A 19,470-nucleotide genomic window follows, 5' to 3' on the forward strand; every position below is an offset into this window, starting at 1 on the left:
AGCCGCAGATTGGAGAGGCGGTTGCACTTGTTTACCAAGGGGTCATGTGTGACAGCATAAAAGGGGACGGAGAATCATAATATGTTCCTTTGTTTTGTTTTGTGTAAATAAACTGAGAAGGACTGTGAGAGACCCCATTCCTAATCATAAAAAGTACCGTGAGTGTTTTGTTTGTTTTGCCTTGTAATTGCTGCTGGAGGCGATGGACAGCAGACGGGAGACAGAGGAGAGAAAGAGGGAGAAGCGCTACACTGTGCTCATTCAACAGGTAGGGCTGGCGTTTTCCACAGCACCAGCCCCTACAGGAACACCAAAGATTTGGCCACGGGAGTTCTGGGCGAGTCAGCTGGGACCCTGCCTGATCGGGGAAGCTCAGGCAGTCTACCAAGCTATGAGCGACCTCAACGCCGCCAGTTACGACCTGGTCAAGCTTGCCATCCTCCGTCTCCTCAACATTACGGCAGAGACCCACCGGGTACGGTTCAGGGAGTACCGAAGATCCCCAGAGACATGCCCCAGGGTGGTTGCGGAGCAGTTGTGTGACCACTTGGTATACTGGCTGACCCCCGAGAAGAAAACCAACCTGCAAATTGGGGAGGCAGTGGTTGTGAAGCAATTCTGCCATGTGGTCAGCGCTGATACCCAAGCCTGGATACGCCGTCACAACCCACACACCCTAGAAGATGCTGTGAAACGGGCCGAGGATTATGAGGACTCCCTAGTCTCCACCCGGACAGGGATACTGTCGGTTCCCGCCCTTCAAAGCAGCCGAGCCCCTCCTCTCTCTCCTCCACCACCATCACCATCAGCCCCGGGACCCAGACCTCCAAGACCACCGACCCCAATGGGCCCCCTTGCCTCCCCTTCATGGAGACCAAGGTTGGTCCCAAGGTGGGATAGAGGTGCTGCCCCTGCCCTGTTGCCATACCAGCAATGGGACATATCTAACCAATGCCCCCTCTGTCCCCCCAACTTGTTTTAGGTGTAACCAATCGGGACATCTGGCCAGGTTATGCCCCGCTGCCATGGAGTGTGATGAGGCCATGTGTAATTGGGGAGGACCTTGTATGATTGATGTGGTTTTAGGAAATGCCAGTCAAAGGGAGTTGGAACGCAGTGTGACCGAGAGGGTGAGGTTACTGGGCCATCCAGGGCAGATGCTGCTCCAGCCCCTCTCAATATACCGGACATGTGGTACTCAAGTGCAGACATAGTGTGGGGCCAACACAATGACCCGTCTCTAGTGCACGCTTGGGGGCAGGTCCGGTCGATTGAAGGTAAGGATGTTGATGGTGCTGGAGCACTAGTATTTCCACACTTCAGTATCAAGGGGCAATTACTGTATAGGGTAAATCTAGCTGCGAGCACAGAACAGCCTGTAACACAATTATTGGTTCCCCCAGCTTGTCGGACCGAGGTCATGAGCCTGGGTCATTTTATCCCTTTTGCGGGGCACCTCAGAGCTGACAAAACAAGGGAGCGGATATTGGCTTGATTCTATTGGGTAGGTCTTCATACTGATGTGTCGAAATATGTAGCCACATGCCCAGACTGCAAGCGAGTAGCGCCGGGTTGAGTGCGCCCCACCCCTTTGGTTCCACTGCCAATTATTTCCACTCCCTTTGAACGCATTGCAATGGACATAGTGGCCCTTTGGATAAAAGCGCTGCTTATTTGTTATTGTTTTTGTGTTTTTAAAAACCTCGTGCGGATGAGTGACTGATCAACTAGTGATTTATTTAGCTGGCTGACAGTCACGCATCCTTATTAAACTCATGCAGACGGTGACCATCTCCCGAGTTAATTCATTGATTAATTGTTGCTAATCGGGAGATGGTCACTGTATATAAACCTGCAGCTCTCTACCCTCGGGGGAGAGTGTATTAGGAGTGAGAGCGGAGAGAGCGAGGAGAGAGAAAACGAAACTTAAAAACAACTGCTAAACCTTATTTGTTTATTTATTTGGCCCTTGTGCCTTTTTGTTTGTTGTTGGTTTAAACCTTTTGTTTTATTATTTAATAAAACACTGAGCGCCGTTGCGTTCAGCTTCACCATCCATTCCTTGTTTTGGTTCCTGTTTCTGGTCCATGACGTCATCGCAGCAACAGCTGCCATCGCCTCCCGAGGGTGTCCTGCGTGGGACAAACATCGCCTCCAGGAGCCAGGCCAGGAACAGCAAAGGCCGTTTTTTTTGTTGTTTTATTTCAAAAAGTGTTTTTTTGTGTTTAAAAAAATAAAATAAAATAAATAAATAAAATAATGGAAGGCTGGAGCTGGAGAAACGGCTGCAGGGAACTGGAGGACCTCCTCGGTGGTCTGGAGGACCAAGGCTGATGCCTTGCTTGCGGGGTGTATGGGCACACAGTAGCGATCTGCCCCTTCCAGGACGAGGAGGAGGAACCGGCCCAGGAGAAGAAGGCAGGGAGAAGGAGCAGGAAGAGAAGGAGGAGAGGTAAGCCGCAGCAGCAACAGCAACCACAGCAACAGCAGGAGGAGGTCGGGAATGATGGCTGGGAGGTATATGTTACAAACCTCGTGGCGGAGTTATGCCCTGGCTGTGGGGCATAAGGGCACACGTTGGCCATATGCCCCACACAATACGAAGAGGGGGAGCGCGAGCAATCAGCACCCAGAAGGAAGGAGCGCGAGCATCCAGCGACCAGAAGGGGGGAGCCCGTGCATCCAGCACCAAGAAGGGAGGAGCCCGTGCATCCAGCGCCCAGAAGGGGGGAGCCCATGCATCCAGCGCCCAGAAGGGTGGAGCCCGTGCATCCAGCGCCCATAAGGGGGGAGCCCATGCATCCAGCGCCCAGAAGGGGGGAGACCGTGCATCCAGCGCACAGAAGGGGGGAGCCTGTGCATCCAGCGCCCAGAAGGGGGAAGCCCATAGGTCCAGAACCTAGGCCTCCAGCAGCAGAGGAAGAATACCTGCTGCCTCTGCCTCCGCCACCTCCACCACTTCCACCAGCAGGAGCAGAGCAGCGGGAGCTGCCTCTGCCTCCGCCACCTCCACCGCTTCCACCAGCAGGAGCAGAGAAGCGGGAGCTGCCTCTGCCTCTGCCACCTCCACCGCTTCCACCAGCAGGAGCAGAGCAGCGGGAGATGCCTCTGCCTCCGTCACCTCCACCGCTTCCACCACCAGGAGCAGAGCAGCGGGAGCTGCCTCTGCCTCCGCCACCTCCACCGCCAGGGGCAGAGCAGCGGGAGCTGTCTCTGCCTCCGCCACCTCCACCGCCAGGAGCAGAGCAGCAGGAGCTGCCTCTGCCTCCGCCACCTCCACCAGCATAGGGTGAATGCCTGCTGGTTCCGCTTCAACTGCCGTGGGAGGGCTGCTTGCCCCTCCCACCTTCACCAGCAGAGGGTGAATGCCTGCTGGCTCCATCTCAATCGCCGTCAGAGGACAGCTTACCGCTCCCACCTCCACCAGCAGAGGGTGAATACCTGCTGGTTCCGTCTCAACTGCCATGGAAAGGACTGGTCCTGCCCTACCTCGCTCTGCCTAAGGATGTCTGCCTCGCTCCGCCCAAGGATGCCTGCCTCGCACTGCCCAAGGATGCCTGCCCCGCATCGCCCGGGGCTGCCTTTTGCTCCGCATCGCCCGGGGCTGCCTGTTGCTCCACATCGCCCGGGCCTGCCTGTTGCTCCGCATCGCCTGTGGAGCCACCAGTTACAGGGTACGAGGGAGAAGTGGAGCTCCCACTGCCGCCTCCATGGCCAGGGGCTCCCCTCCCGAGTTCGCCTCCGGAGGGTCTGCTGCTGCTGCCGTCGCCTCCCGAGGGTCCGCTGCTGCTGCTGCCGTCGCCTCCTGAGGGTCCACTACTGCTGCTGCCGTCGCCTCCCGAGGGTCCGCTGCTGCCGCTGCCGTCGCCTCCCGAGGGTCCTGCTTCGCCTGGGGTCGTCAAGAGTTCTGCTTCACCTGGGGTCACTACCAGTCCTGCCATGCGGCAGGAAATACTGTGGCTGGAGCCCCCGCGGACGGGAGTTGCCGACCATGAAGAAGCGGGGAAGGTCAGGAGACCAGCTACCCCAGCCGCACTTTCGCGGCAGGGAGAAACTGTGGTCGGAGCCCCACGAAGGATAGTTGCCGGCCATAAAGACGCGAGGGAGGTCAGGAGACCAGCTCCCCCAGCCGCACTTTCGCGGCAGGAGAAACTGTGGTCGGAGCCCCACGGAGGGGAGCTTCCAGCCATGAAGAAGGGGTGGGAGGTCTGGAGACCACCCCCAAAATTTCCTTGGCCGGAGGAGCCGGCCGGAGGAGCCGGCCTGTGCGCGGTCCACCGGTACGCTACAGCTGTTTGGGTGGGAGGAGGACATCCTGCCGTGGCCGCCCCCGGAGACACCTTGCTTCCCCTGTTCCTGGTCCAGGACTGCTAGTCGGGACTTTGGGGACTAAGGGGGGAGGTGGCCTTTTAAGGCCATGTGTGCTGCGCACAAGGGGGGGGGGGCATGTGTGGCGATATATAGAGTGTCCTGCCCCTATATATATATTTGTACACTGTTTTATTATTATTTGTATTATTGTTTGCGGCACGGATAAAAGCGCTGCGTATTTGTTATTGTTTTTGTCTTTTTAAAAACCTTGTGAGGATGTGTGACTGATCAGCTAGTGATTTATTTAGCTGGCTGACAGTCATGCATCCTTATTAAACTTGTGCAGACGGTGACCATCTCCTGAGTTAATTAATTGATTAATTGTTGCTAATCGGGAGATGGTCACTGTATATAAACCTAAAGCTCTCTACCCTCGGGGGAGAGTGTATTAGGAGTGAGAGCGGAGAGAGCAAGGAGAGAGAAAACGAAACTTAAAAACAACTGCTAAACCTTATTTGTTTATTTGTTTGGCCCTTGTGCCTTTTTGTTTTTTGTTGGTTTAAACCTTTTGTTTTGTTTTATTATTTAATAAAATGCTGAGCGCCGTTGCGTTCAGCTTCACCATCCATTCCTTGTTTTGGTTCCTGTTTCTGGTCCGTGACGTCATCGCAGCAACAGCTCGGACACAATCGTCCACAGATGGACGGTTTGGTGGAATGATTTAATCAGAACTTGAAGCAGATGCTGAGAAGTTTTGTAACACAAGAGCAAAAACACTGGGCATCGCTTCTTCCCTACCTCACTCCCCTTTTTGCAGTGAGAGAGGTGCCACAGAGCTCGACAGGATTCTCCCCCTTCAAGCTCTTGTACGGCTGACAGCCTCACAGCATCCTTGATCTGTTGAGTGGGAGGAGCACAAAGGCTCGTCCAAAAATGTAGTGAAGCATGTGCTCCTACTGAGAGATCACCTGGATTTGGTCAGTCGTTTGGCCCAGGACAACCTCAAATTGGCTCAGCACCGGCAACAGCAGCAATACAATAAAAATGCACTAATTCTGACCTTTCGACGAGGAGACAAGGTAATGCTGCTGCTTCCCTCCTCAGAATCAAAATTTTGTGCTAAATGGCAGGGGCCATATGAAGTGATTCAGACTATAGGAAAGGTGAATTATGAAATTAGACAGCCCATTCACCATAATGAAAGTGAAATTTATCATTTAAATTTATTAAAGCCCTGGCACGTAAGGGAGGTCTTGTTTATAACCCCAGGTAATATAGAGGATGATTTATGCCCCTGTCCAGAGAATCTGAGCATTAAAATAATTTCGATGAGGGAACAATTGGTTCCAGATCAGCAATGGAAACTGTGTAAGCTTATTGAGGAGTTCAGCGATGCTTTTTCTGCCGTGCCTGGCAGGACTAACTTGGTTGAATATGACATTGTCTCTCCCTCAGGTATCACAGTACAAGAGAGACCTTACCGGATCCCGGAAAGTCGACAAAGTGTCTTTCGCAAAGAGGTATGTGACAAACTCGAACTTGGGGTGATTGAGCCTTCCAGGAGCGAGTGGTGCAGTCAAATTGTCAGCGTGGCCAAGAAAGACAGCACCAATCGCTTCTGTGTGGACTTCCGGAAGGTAAACGCTATTGCCAAGTTCGATGCGTACCCTATGCCTCGGGTCTACGAACTTCTAGATAGACTGGGAAAGGCGAAGTTTATCTCTACTCTGGACAGATACTGGCAGATCCCCTTAACCCTCAGTGCTAGAGAGAATACTGCATTTTCAACACCAGAAGGGCTGTTTCACTTTAAAACCATGCCGTTTGGGCTACATAGTGCACCCACTGCCTTTCAGAGACTGATGGACCAGGTTTTATGCCCAAATCATGTATATGCAGCAGTATATATTGATGATGTGGTGATTTACAGCTCCACCTGACGAGAGCATTTGGTTAGGGTTACAGCCATCCTTCAGTCTCTAAGGGTAGCCCGGCTGACAGCGAACTTTAGAAAATGTGTGTTTGCCAAGACAGAAACTCAATATTTGGGATTTTTAATGGGAAATGGAAGGGTGAGACCCATGGTCACCAAAATCCAGGCTTTGGTCGGTACGGCGATCCCCAAAACCAAGACTCAGGTGAGGTAACTACAGGGATTAGCTGGTTATTACTGCCGCTTTATCCCCAAGTATGCCACAGTGGTTAACCCTTTAGTCGACGTCACCAAATTTAATTAAGTGGTCAGCTGAGTGTCAGGGGGTGTTTGATACTATTAAGCGTAAACTGTGCCAGGCCCCCACCCTTATCACACCTGATTTCAACAAGAGCTTCATCCTCCACACCTATGCGTCGGACGTGAGTTTGGATGCAGTCTTGTCCCAAAAGGTAGACGGAGTAGAACACCCAATACTGTATCTCAGTAAAAAGATGCTACCTTGGGAGCGCAACTACTCCTTAGTCGAAAAGGAGTGTTTGGTCATTAAATGGGCTACTCACTCTTTACGATATTATCTGCTGGGACATTCATTTGACCTTGTCACAGACCACGCCCCACGCCCCACTCAAGTGGTTAAACACAGTGAGGGACAGCAATGCCCGGATAACTCGGTGGTATCTGGCGTTGCAACCCTTCATGTACCACATGGTACACCATGCGGGGAAAGACCACCAAAATGCAGATTATTTTTCCCGGGATGGGGGAGCAATAAGAAAGATAGATTCAGCCGAGTGTTCCTTCGGCTCCACTCTGAGCAGTGATTCTTGATTAGCGCCCTGTGAGGGCGCTAAGCAGCGAGAGCAGCGTTCCTTGGATGGGCTGGGCTGACAGTCTTTCCCAGGGTTCAAGGGAAGTCGGCCAGCCAGGAAGGGGGCGAGACTCTGTTGCAATAATGCATTGACCCGCAAAGGGAAACGGCGTGGCAGCCTGTCACACGGCTGGCTGAGTGGTCCCGTCAGATCCAGGAAATGAGTAACACACAGGACAGATGAGATGAAATGATGAAGGCGCTTGCTTGCGCCGGTTTATTGTAAAATAAAAGGTTTGAACAAAACAAAACACAGGACATGGCACTTTAGCCAAAATAAACAGACAAACAAAACGAACAGACACTGCCACACAGGGACGAACACTAAACAAACACGTACTGTGCTGGTCCTCCAGCACCACGTAGAAATTGATTATATTTTCTCTCCTCACTCTCTCCCGTTCTTTCGCCCTGAACGCACAACCCCGAGTGAGTGAAACGTGCACCTATATATACTGTTGTGCCGGGATTCAATTACTAATTAATTATTCACTTGAATCCCAGCACGTGAATTAATTATGTGCAACCTTGTGCTCTCATATTAAATACTTTAAATGCACGTGAAGTGATGTGCAATCCTCGTGCTTAAATACAATTATACACTTTAAATAACTCGTGCTGCACACAACCATTTATATCCCGTGCAGCCATATCTATACACCAACATTAACACACCACACGCAACATACAACACAGAAATGCACACAGGGGCGGGGCACATTGCCACACAGCCGCAGATTGTAGAGGCGGTTACACTCGTTTAGCAAGGGGTCATGTGTGACGGCATAAAAGGGGACGGAGAATCGTAATCTGTTCCTTCATTTTGTTTTGTGTAAATAAACTGAGAAGGACTGTGAAAGACCCTGTTCCTAATCATAAAAAGTACTGTGAGTGTTTTGTTTGTTTTGTCTTGTAATTGTCTTGTCTTGCACATTACCAGACAGCTAACACAGTTCCGGAGCTGTCGCCTAGAGCCAGCACTAAGCCAGAACTTCACTTCACCAACAGTCACTAAATAACCTGTATCACCCACCACGAGCACTACTGCACGCACCCAGAACTGGTGACCATGTATGTATCATTGTGGGTCAGATATTGTGTTTTATTAGTTGGGACTGCTATCCCCTTATTGGTTACCGCGTGCAGTACACATTGTTGCGTATTGCCGGGGATTATTGTTTAGGTCACCAGACCTGGAATATAAAAATAAAGTTTACTATTCCAAACTGGATTACAAGGCTCTGTCTGTTTAATTACCGCACAGTATTACTCCTGCACCTGTTCTCACTCACTTTGTCACAATTACTTAAAGGAAATAGATTGCTTTGCTGTGTATAGGATGTAGTTACTACACTACAGACCATTTGTTTCATAAAGACATTGTCTGGAGACACACCTCTTGTTAAATCTTGCAAATAACAAGGCAGAATTAGGGGAGAAACAACTCGGAGGATTATTCGATGCGTTTACATTAAAATGGGCACTATGGGGTAATACACAGCAGTGAACCTGTTTAGTGCAACGATTCAGCCAACATGCTTTTTTTATTTTTATCTGTGTTTCATATGACACCCTGGGATCCTTCAAGAAGCTGCTTGATGAGATTGTGGCCAAATGGCCAAACAAGCAAGATGGGCCGAATGGCCTCCTCTTGTTTGTAAATTTTCTTATGTTCTTATGTTCTTATATTTTAACCTGGTTATTGTAATGCCAGTAGTAGGCCACCTATGCAGGCCACCAGTTAAGCATGCAGTCTATCTATTATAACAACTGACAGGGCTGCAGTTATGATAGGATCTCAGGCAGGCTTCATAACGGTAAATATACGCTTCATAAAAATTCTGTATTATATATATATATACAGTGCCTTGCAAAAGTATTCAGACCCCTGACCAATTCTCTCATATTACTGAATTACAAATTGTACATTGAAATTTCGTTCTGTTTGATATTTTATTTTAAAACACAAATTCAAAATCAATTATTGTAAGGTGACATTGGTTTTATGTTGGGAAATATTTTTAAGCAAAATAAAAAACTGAAATATCTTGCTTGCTAAGTATTCAACCCCTGTGCTGTGGAAGCTCCCAGTTTACACCGATGAAAGAAATTGCCCTAACAAGGACACAATTACCTTACCATTGGCCTCCACCTGTGAACCATTAAAGTTGCTGTCACATTTTCTGGATAAAAACCCCACTGTTGAAGGATCATTGGTCAGGCTGTGAATCTGAAGGAAAAAAAAGACCAAAGAGCATTCTACAGAAGTTAGAGATAAAGTAATACAAATGCATAGATTAGGGAAAGGGTACAAAATAATATCCATGTGTTTGGATATCCCAGTGAGCACAGTTGGATCAATAATCAGGAAGTGGAAGCTGCATCACACCACCCAGGCACTGCCAAGAAAAGGCTGTCCCTCAAAACTCAAACAAGAAGGAGACTTGTGAGAGAAGCCACAGAGAGGCCAACAATCACTTTGAAGGAGCTACAGAGTTCAGTTGCTGGGAGTGGAGTAATGGTGCACCAGTCAACCATATCAAGAGCTCTGTATGGGAGGGTGGCAAGAAGAAGCCGTTACTCAAAAAGTACCATCTGAAAGCACGTCTGGAGTTTGCCAGAAAGCATGAGAGTGACCCAGCTGCGATGTGGGGAAAGGTTTTGTGGTCAGATGAGACCAAGATAGAGCTTTTTGGCCAAAACTCAAAGCGCTATGTGTGGCGCAAACCTAACACTGCCCATGCCTCAAGACACACCATCCCTACAGTGAAGTATGGTGGTGGCAGCATCATGCTGTGGGGAAGCTTCTCATCAGCAGGGTCTGGGCATCTTGTTAAAATTGAAGGAAGAATGGATGGAGCAAAATACAAGGAAATACTGGAAGAGAACCTGCTTCAGTCCGCTAAAAAACTGAAGCTTGGGAGGAAATTCACCTTTCAGCAGGACAATGATCCCAAGCACAAGGCCAAAGTCAGTCAAAGTCCTGATCTCAATCCCATTGAGAATCTGTGGCACTATTTGAAAATTGCGGTCCACAAGCGTCGTCCAAGCAACCTGAACAACCTGGAGCAAATCTGCCAAGAAGAATGGGCCAAAATCACTCCGACACTGTGTGCAAAGCTGGTACATACTTACCCCAAAAGACTTAAAGCTGTTATTGCAGTGAAAGGTGACTCTACCAAATATTAATGTGTGGGGGTTGAATACTTATGCAAGCAAGATATTTCAGTTTTTTATTTTTCTTAAAAATATTTCCCAACATAAAACCAATGTCACCTTACAATAATTGATTTTGAGTTTCAGTGTTTTAAAATAAAGTATCAAACAGAACGAAATTTCAATGTACTATTTGTAATTCAGTAATATGAGAGAATTGGTCAGGGGTCTGAATACTTTTGCAAGGCACTGTGTATATATGTATGTACAGTGCCTTGCGAAAGTATTCGGCCCCCTTGAACTTTGCAACCTTTTGCCACATTTCAGGCTTCAAACATAAAGATATGAAACTGTAATTTTTTGTGAAGAATCAACAACAAGTGGGACACAATCATGAAGTGGAACGAAATTTATTGGATATTTAAAACTTTTTTAACAAATAAAAAACTGAAAAATTGGGCGTGCAAAATTATTCAGCCCCCTTAAGTTAATACTTTGTAGCGCCACCTTTTGCTGCGATTACAGCTGTAAGTCGCTTGGGGTATGTCTCTATCAGTTTTGCACATCGAGAGACTGAAATTTTTGCCCATTCCTCCTTGCAAAACAGCTCGAGCTCAGTGAGGTTGGATGGAGAGCATTTGTGAACAGCAGTTTTCAGTTCTTTCCACAGATTCTCGATTGGATTCAGGTCTGGACTTTGACTTGGCCATTCTAACACCTGGATATGTTTATTTGTGAACCATTCCATTGTAGATTTTGCTTTATGTTTTGGATCATTGTCTTGTTGGAAGACAAATCTCCGTCCCAGTCTCAGGTCTTTTGCAGACTCCATCAGGTTTTCTTCCAGAATGGTCCTGTATTTGGCTCCATCCATCTTCCCATCAATTTTAACCATCTTCCCTGTCCCTGCTGAAGAAAAGCAGGCCCAAACCATGATGCTGCCACCACCATGTTTGACAGTGGGGATGGTGTGTTCAGGGTGATGAGCTGTGTTGCTTTTACGCCAAACATAACGTTTTGCATTGTTGCCAAAAAGTTCGATTTTGGTTTCATCTGACCAGAGCACCTTCTTCCACATGTTTGGTGTGTCTCCCAGGTGGCTTGTGGCAAACTGTAAACGACACTTTTTATGGATATCTTTAAGAAATGGCTTTCTTCTTGCCACTCTTCCATAAAGGCCAGATTTGTGCAGTATATGACTGATTGTTGTCCTATGGACAGAGTCTCCCACCTCAGCTGTAGATCTCTGCAGTTCATCCAGAGTGATCATGGGCCTCTTGGCTGCATCTCTGATCAGTCTTCTCCTTGTATGAGCTGAAAGTTTAGAGGGACGGCCAGGTCTTGGTAGATTTGCAGTGGTCTGATACTCCTGCCATTTCAATATTATCGCTTGCACAGTGCTCCTTGGGATGTTTAAAGCTTGGGAAATCTTTTTGTATCCAAATCCGGCTTTAAACTTCTCCACAACAGTATCTCGGACCTGCCTGGTGTGTTCCTTGTTCTTCATGATGCTCTCTGCGCTTTAAACGGACCTCTGAGACTATCACAGTGCAGGTGCATTTATACGGAGACTTGATTACACACAGGTGGATTCTATTTATCATCATTAGTCATTTAGGTCAACATTGGATCATTCAGAGATCCTCACTGAACTTCTGGAGAGAGTTTGCTGCACTGAAAGTAAAGGGGCTGAATAATTTTGCACGCCCAATTTTTCAGTTTTTTATTTGTTAAAAAAGTTTGAAATATCCAATAAATTTCGTTCCACTTCATGATTGTGTCCCACTTGTTGTTGATTCTTCACAAAAAATTACAGTTTCATATCTTTATGTTTGAAGCCTGAAATGTGGCAAAAGGTCGCAAAGTTCAAGGGGGCCGAATACTTTCGCAAGGCATTGTATATATACAGACGTGCTCAAATTTGTTGGTACCCTTACAGCTCATTGGAATAATGCTTCATTCCTCCTGAAAAGTGATGAAATTAAAAGCTATTTTATCATGTATACTTGCATGCCTTTGGTATGTCATAGAATAAATCAAAGAAGCTGTGAAAAGAGATGAATTATTGCTTATTCTACAAAGATATTCTAAAATGGCCTGGACACATTTGTTGGTACCCCTTAGAAAAGATAATAAATAATTGGATTATAGTGATATTTCAAACTAATTAGTTTCTTTAATTAGTATCACACATGTCTCCAATCTTGTAATCAGTCATTCAGCCTATTTAAACGGAGAAAAGTAGTCACTGTGCTGTTTGGTATCATTGTGTGCACCACACTGAACATGGACCAGAGAAAGCAAAGGAGAGAGTTGTCTGAGGAGATCAGAAAGAAAATAATAGACAAGCATGGTAAAGGTAAAGGCTCCAAGACCATCTCCAAGCAGCTTGATGTTCCTGTGACAACAGTTGCAAATATTATTAAGAAGTTTAAGGTCCATGGAACTGTAGCCAACCTCCCTGGGCGCGGCCGCAAGAGGAAAATCGGCCCCAGAGTGAACAGAAGGATAGTGCGAATGATAGAAAAAGAACCAAGGATAACTGCCAAAGAGATACAAGCTGAACTCCAAGGTGAAGGTACGTCAGTTTCTGATCGCACCATCCGTCGCTTTTTGAGCGAAAGTGGGCTCCATGGAAGAAGACCCAGGAGGACTCCACTTTTGAAAGAAAAACATAAAAAAGCCAGACTGGAATTTGCTGAAATGCATATTGACAAGCCACAATCCTTCTGGGAGAATGTCTGTATATATATATATATATATATATATATATATATATATATAATCTACACAGTGCACTCCATTTATAAGAATCAATGATATAAGAATCAACCGCATATAGTGATCAAAACCACTGGGACAAAATCATTCCTTTACAAACCAATATAAAATAATCTGCTTGTAGGAATCAAGCAATCCACTTATAAGAATCATTTCGGGGCAAACTGACCACATGTAATACAGTGCTTGATCAAGTGCAATGACGTGTACAACCAATAAAACTGTTTTTGAATTTGATCACATCTCACGTGATTAGGCATGTATGCAGCATGGGTAGTGCAATGATATAGGAAACACTGCATTGTTTGTAATCAGACAGTGACTAGGTATGTTTTTTGTGTTCTCTGTAAGTGAAAATTTGTTTCAATAAAGTGAATACACATTCATTGAATACATACACTTTCACTGAGTACAGCAGTGTTATTGTGTGATATACATGTAGAGGGAGTGGGATTGCGTAGCGGCGCGGTGAGGGGTGGGGGGGTGGGGGATTGCGGAGCTTTGCATCTCTTTTTAATAAAAAACTGTGAGATTTGCATTACAACAGCAAATAATCAAGCCACAGATGCTTAAATGCAGTGGCAGTCCTGACAGTAAAATACTGTACTGTAATGTCATTTTAATTCAAAGGCCATTATACGTAATACTGCACAGCAGTTAAACTAGGCATCCTCACAAGACGATTGCTTCTGAAGTTTACTGTAGTAAAATAGAATTCTGCAGCCTTGAGTAAACATAATCGTGAGCATATAACAAGTGCTTACACACGAGGACTTGTTTTGATTGTTTCGATGTATTGAGCACCATTGACATTTGTATACTGTATTTAAACTGTTGACATGTGGAGGCGCTTTTGCTAACTGTAATGTGACCTGGCCGAGGGCAGTGTAAATGATCAGGCTGGAGTCTTTATTTACAGCTTAAAACCAGTGTTGGTTTTATTTTTCTTACAGTATGGTGGGGAAACAACTGCTAATAAAACAAACAAACAAAATAAACCTAGCTTTCAGTGGGCGCTCTAACTAAACAATACTTTGTGTGGTCCCTGTGCATATACAGTGTCGTGAAAAAGTACTTGCCCCCTTTCTGATTTTCTGCATTTTTGCTTATTTTTGACACTGAATCTTATCAGATCTTCAACCAAAACCTAATATTTGATAAAAGGGACCCTGAGTGAACAAATAATACAAAATTGATACATATTTCATTTATTTATTAAAGAAAGTTATGCAACACCCAATGCCCCCATGTGAAAAAGTAATCGCCCCGTTAGACTCAATAACTGGTTACGTCACCTTTACCAACAATAACTGCAACCAAACGCTTCCTGTAGTTATTGATTAGTCTCTCACAGTGCCGTGGAGGAATTTTGGCCCACTCCTCCATGCAGAACTGCTTCAACTCAGTGACATTTGTGGGTTTTCAAGCATGAACTGCTCGTTTCAGGTCCTGCCACAACATCTCAATGGGGTTTAGGTCTGGACTTTGACTAGGCCATTCCAAAACTTTAAATTTCTTGTTCTTCAACCATTCTGATGTAGACTTGCTTGTGTGTTTCGGATCATTGTCTTGCTGCATGACCCAGCTGAGATTCAGCTTCAGCTGACGGACGAATGGCCTGACATTCTCCTGTAGAATTCTCTGATGCAGAACAGAATTCATGGTTCCTTCAATGATGGCAAGGCGTCCAGGTCCTGATGGAGCAAAGCATCCCCAAACCATGACACTACCACCACCATGCTTGACCGTTGGTATGAGGTTCTTACTGTGGAATGCAGTGTTTGGTTTTCACCAGACATAACAGGGCCCATGTCGGCCAAAAAGTTCCACTTTTGACTCATCTGTCCATAGAACATTGTTCCAGAACTCTTGAGGATCATCCAGGTGCTTTTTGGCAAACTTGAGACAAGCATTCATGTTCTTCTTACAGAGCAATGGTTTCCGCGTTGCTACTCTGCCATGAATCCCATTTTTGCCCATTGTGTTTCTGATGGTGGAGTCATAAACACTGACCTTAGCCGAGGCGAGAGAGGCCTGCAGATCCCTGGATGTTGTTCTAGGGTTCTTTGTGACTTTCTGGATGATTTTACTCCTTGCTCTTGGAGAGATTTTGGCAGGAAGGCCACTCTTGGGAAGATTCACTACTGTCCCAAACTTTCTCCATTTGGACAATATGGCTCTGACTGTGGTTTGGTGGAGCCCCAGAGCCTTAGAAATGGCTTTCTAACCCTTTCCAGACTGATAGGCATCAACAACTTTTTTTTCCTGAGGTCTTCAGGAATTTCTTTTGTTTGTGGCATGATGTGCCTCTAGAACCTGTGTGCTGACAACTTCACTCTGATGGTAAGGGCCAAAGTTAGTCAGATTTATATTGGGCAGGGCTGGCCCAAATCAGGCCTGGTTGTTAACCAAAGTACCCAAACAGCTTACCCTAATTATCCCTTTAATTGGGTTGAGTTAACTAGAGAGGGGGGCAATAACTTTTTCACACCTGAAGATTGCATGTTTGATTACCTTGCACACCAAACAAATGAAAGAAGCACCAAACTTTGGTGTCATTTTTTCTCTCAGACTCCCTCTATATACTGGGGGCAGCAGTGTGGAGTAGTGGTTAGGGCTCTGGACTCTTGACCAGAGGGTCGTGGGTTCAATCCCAGGTGGGGAACACTGCTGCTGTACCCTTGAGCAAAGTACTCTACCTAGATTGCTCCAGTAAAAAAAAACCAACTGTATAAATGGGTAATTGTATGTAAAAATAATGTGTAAAAAATAATGTAATTGTATGTAAAAATAACATGATATCTTGTAACAATTGTAAGTCGCCCTGGATAAGGGTGTCTGTTAAGAAATAAATAATAATAACAATAATAATAATAATAATAACAATAATAATAATAATAATAATAATAATAATAATAATAATAATAATAATAATAATAATAATAATACACTACTACAACCCACAAAAAATCTGACCAAATACAATGTGAAAAATGTGCAAAAATGCAGAAAATCAGACGGGGGGCAAATACTTTTTCACGGCACTGTATGTGGGAACTCAAGACATCTAATAGTCAACCCATTACACTGCAGGGAACAAAGCTTTCATTCTCAAACTAACATACTGATTCTGCAGCACTTCAGCACAGTAATCATCTCGGTCCTCTTTTAAGAATCCACCACTTATAAGAATCAAATCACCCGGAATATATATATATATATATATATATATATATATATATATATATATATCAGAGGATGATTCAGAATCAGAGGTAGACCCACAATACATTTCTTGTTCAAAATTGTATAATGCAACAAAAATAATACATTAAAAAGGTTAATGTGTGGCCAGAGGTTTCTCACTGATAATTTACACATTCTCAGACAAAACAGCAAGATTGTCAGTATCTAAATCCATTATATTGCTCAGAACGCAGGCAGAGACAGCATAGCAGCAGGGGCAGGGGGGCGTGGACTCTGTGTGTGTGCCTTTATTTCACAGCAAGATGTTACAATATGTAACATGTTAAAGTAGAAAAATATCGCAGGAGTAAAGAATATGTTGTGTAGGCCTTACTTTACCCCAGTGAATTAACTACAAAACAAAGGATGACTGTGGCAATGTGCCCCGCCCCTGTGTGCATTTGTGTGTTATATGTTGCGTGTGGTGTGTTAATGTTGGTCTATTGTAGTTGGTACACGGGATATAATGCGGGTAATGAGCACGAGTGTTTAAAATGTATAATTGTATTTAGGCACAGGGATTGCACTTCACGTGCATTTAAAGTATTTAATAGTATGTAAGCACGGGGTTGCACAAATGAGTTCACGTGCTGGGATTCAAGTGAATAATTAATTAGTAATTGAATCCCGGCACAACAGTATATATAGGTGCACGTTTTACTTACTCGGGGTTGTGTGTTCAGGGCGAAAGAATAGTAATAATAACAGTAAATAACAACTGCTACGAGTGCTGGAAGCACCAGCACCGTACTTGTTTTGTGTTTAGTGTTCATCCCTGTTTGTTAGTGTCTGTTCGTTTAGTTTGTCTATTTATTTTGGCTGAAAGTGCCGTGTGCTGTTTTTGTTTAAATCTTTTATTTCTTTCAATTAAACACACTGAGTGCCGCAGCGTCTCAGTTTCACTGCAAGTACTGCCTGTCTGTGTGTTTTCTTTCTGGCCAGCCTGTTCACAATGACAAATAGCAGTTCAAGTTAAACGTTGTTTTGATTATTCCCAAAATAATTAGTACAGAAAGTTGACACTTTATTTATTTTAAACTTTTTTTTCATTCCTTGCCATTTCTTCACAGTAAACAGTGGCTATAGACACATTTTCATAAAGTAATAACATGAGGTTTACTTGTGCCTTTTTGTAACTGAACAAACAAACGAAAACTGAAATTTAACTTTAACACTTTAACGTGGAAATGGCGTTGGAATACAAAGGGGAAAAAACTCACCATTTTGCTTCTTGTATATTACATTCCACATAACAGAAAGTTGCAACAAAAAATATACAACATTTCCAAAGTTTAAGCGAGGCATTTCAGAATGACGTGCTTGCCTTTTTTTCTGGCCCATGAGATTCTGACTCACTCTAAAGCAGCACAATGCTTTTTTGACCCAGATAGCCTTCCATAGCAGGGGTGGCCAATTTGTATCGCCTGACGCCCGGGACAACAAGATTTGTAGGATGGACAACAAGTTTTGCCGTCGGACAAGTAGTTTTTATTGATTTATTTTTCCTAAGTTCGCTCTGTTGCTAGAAAGGCACTCTGGGTATATTTGTAGAGAGCCACGCAAGTTTTTGAGGTATGAATTGCGGAAGTCTAGCACATACACACAAACATTTTAAAAAGTGTTTACGTCCCACCCCTATTACTTCTGATTGGCTAGCTGTGGAAGAAGCTGATCTTCTGTTGGTTACAAAGAAACCCAGAAATGGCTGTCTCAGGATGAGAGCCTCTGTTAAGACACACGTAACTTAAGGTATTATTTACGTTTTTTGTAAATGAGCAAATAAATTATACTGCTTTCTTACATGAACCTGACATTTAAATCCAGCAATCTAGTAAAGTTACAAAAAACAAATACACCATAGTCGTTATCTAGTAAAGTTATTTATTGGACATGCACAATCCATCGATTTGTGAAACCTGCATATTCTACGTAACATTGTTGCTAGGTGATTCACTCCCACTGGCTCTAACAGTGCAAGAGTTTAAGATGCTTTGTTGGGATGAAGATGATTAATTATTAAGTAATTCATTTAAAGTCAAATTGTATTTTTTTTTCACAAAGCTAGTCATTAAGCATTTAACAGCCCAATTTGTGTGCTATCAATTTAATTTCGAGTGTTTTTTTTGTACCTGTGTGAGTGCGTGGTAGTAAGGAGAAGAGAGAGTGAAGAAAGACAAGAGTCGGGTGGTTAAGACATCACATGTAGTAATGTAAATACTGTTGAAGAATATTAAAATATCCACAGTTAAAAGTGAATGAAGAGTCAGTTTCACAAAACGATACCAACTAAAAGGAGTAAAATAAAACTGAATATCTGACAACTGGATCCGACCGAAGTTACAGAAAATGACTGGTATGTACTACAAATAAAATAACAAAACAGCGTTTTGTTTAAAACAGCAAACTGGGGAACTTTGGGTGTCGTCACCATCTTAATGGCTGCTTTCTAGCGTATCTCCCGTTGTAGCTAAAGTCAATCCGCCCTCATCCTTAAGAACCCCAGACACAGTATATGCAAGAACAAATAACCTCAGCAAAAATGAGTCAAACTGCAAAACCAAAAAGAGAGAAGCTTAAGACAACCCTGGATGAGAAAACAAAAGATGTGAATATGCGCGGCACATCTCCAGTTGAACCATGAGTCGTCCCCGTCAACAGACAAAATGAGTGAGCTGGCGACTGTTCTGGCTGAGTTAAAAAAAACTCCGCAAAGATGTCAACACCAGTCTTGAAAGAGTATAAGAATCCGTGAAAGAAATAAAACAATCAGTTTCAAGACTTGACAAAAGAACTGGGGAAGCCGAAAGCAGAATTAGTGAAATGGAGGACAGTCGTATCAGAGGTGAGATGCTGTTAACATATTTGCTTAAGAAGGAAAGGTTACTGATGGAAAGCTGTGAAGAAATTGAAAATCAAGCAAGATGTAACAATTTACGAATTTACGGGGTGCCAGAAGGAACAGAAAGGGAGAACATGATTCAATTTACTGAAACCTTTCTTAAAGAGCTCCTAAAACTGCCACCTGATCTTGAATTAAACATCGAGAGAGCGCACAGATCACTATTATCACGGCCAGCCGACCCAAATGCACCTCCAAGGTCAGTTGTCTTGAAATTTTTTAATTTTCAAAAGAAACAACAAATACTTTTCAAGGCATGGGGCGAAAAGGAGC

General features: G+C 44.6%; 1 protein-coding gene across 1 annotated transcript in view; it reads left to right on the forward strand.

Annotated features, from left to right (window-relative positions):
* The first annotated feature begins 202 nt into the window (after positions 1 to 202).
* LOC117406227 (cholecystokinin receptor-like) overlaps positions 203 to 19,470 on the forward strand; it is a 75,369-nt gene continuing 56,101 nt past the window's right edge. Inside the window, exons 1-2 of the mRNA XM_059030584.1 lie at positions 203 to 475; positions 5,767 to 5,831. Of these exons, the coding sequence (XP_058886567.1) occupies positions 203 to 475; positions 5,767 to 5,831 (338 nt within the window). The remainder of the gene's footprint in view (positions 476 to 5,766; positions 5,832 to 19,470) is intronic.

This window comes from Acipenser ruthenus, chromosome 9 (genome assembly GCF_902713425.1).
Source record: "Acipenser ruthenus chromosome 9, fAciRut3.2 maternal haplotype, whole genome shotgun sequence".
NCBI lineage: Eukaryota > Metazoa > Chordata > Actinopteri > Acipenseriformes > Acipenseridae > Acipenser > Acipenser ruthenus.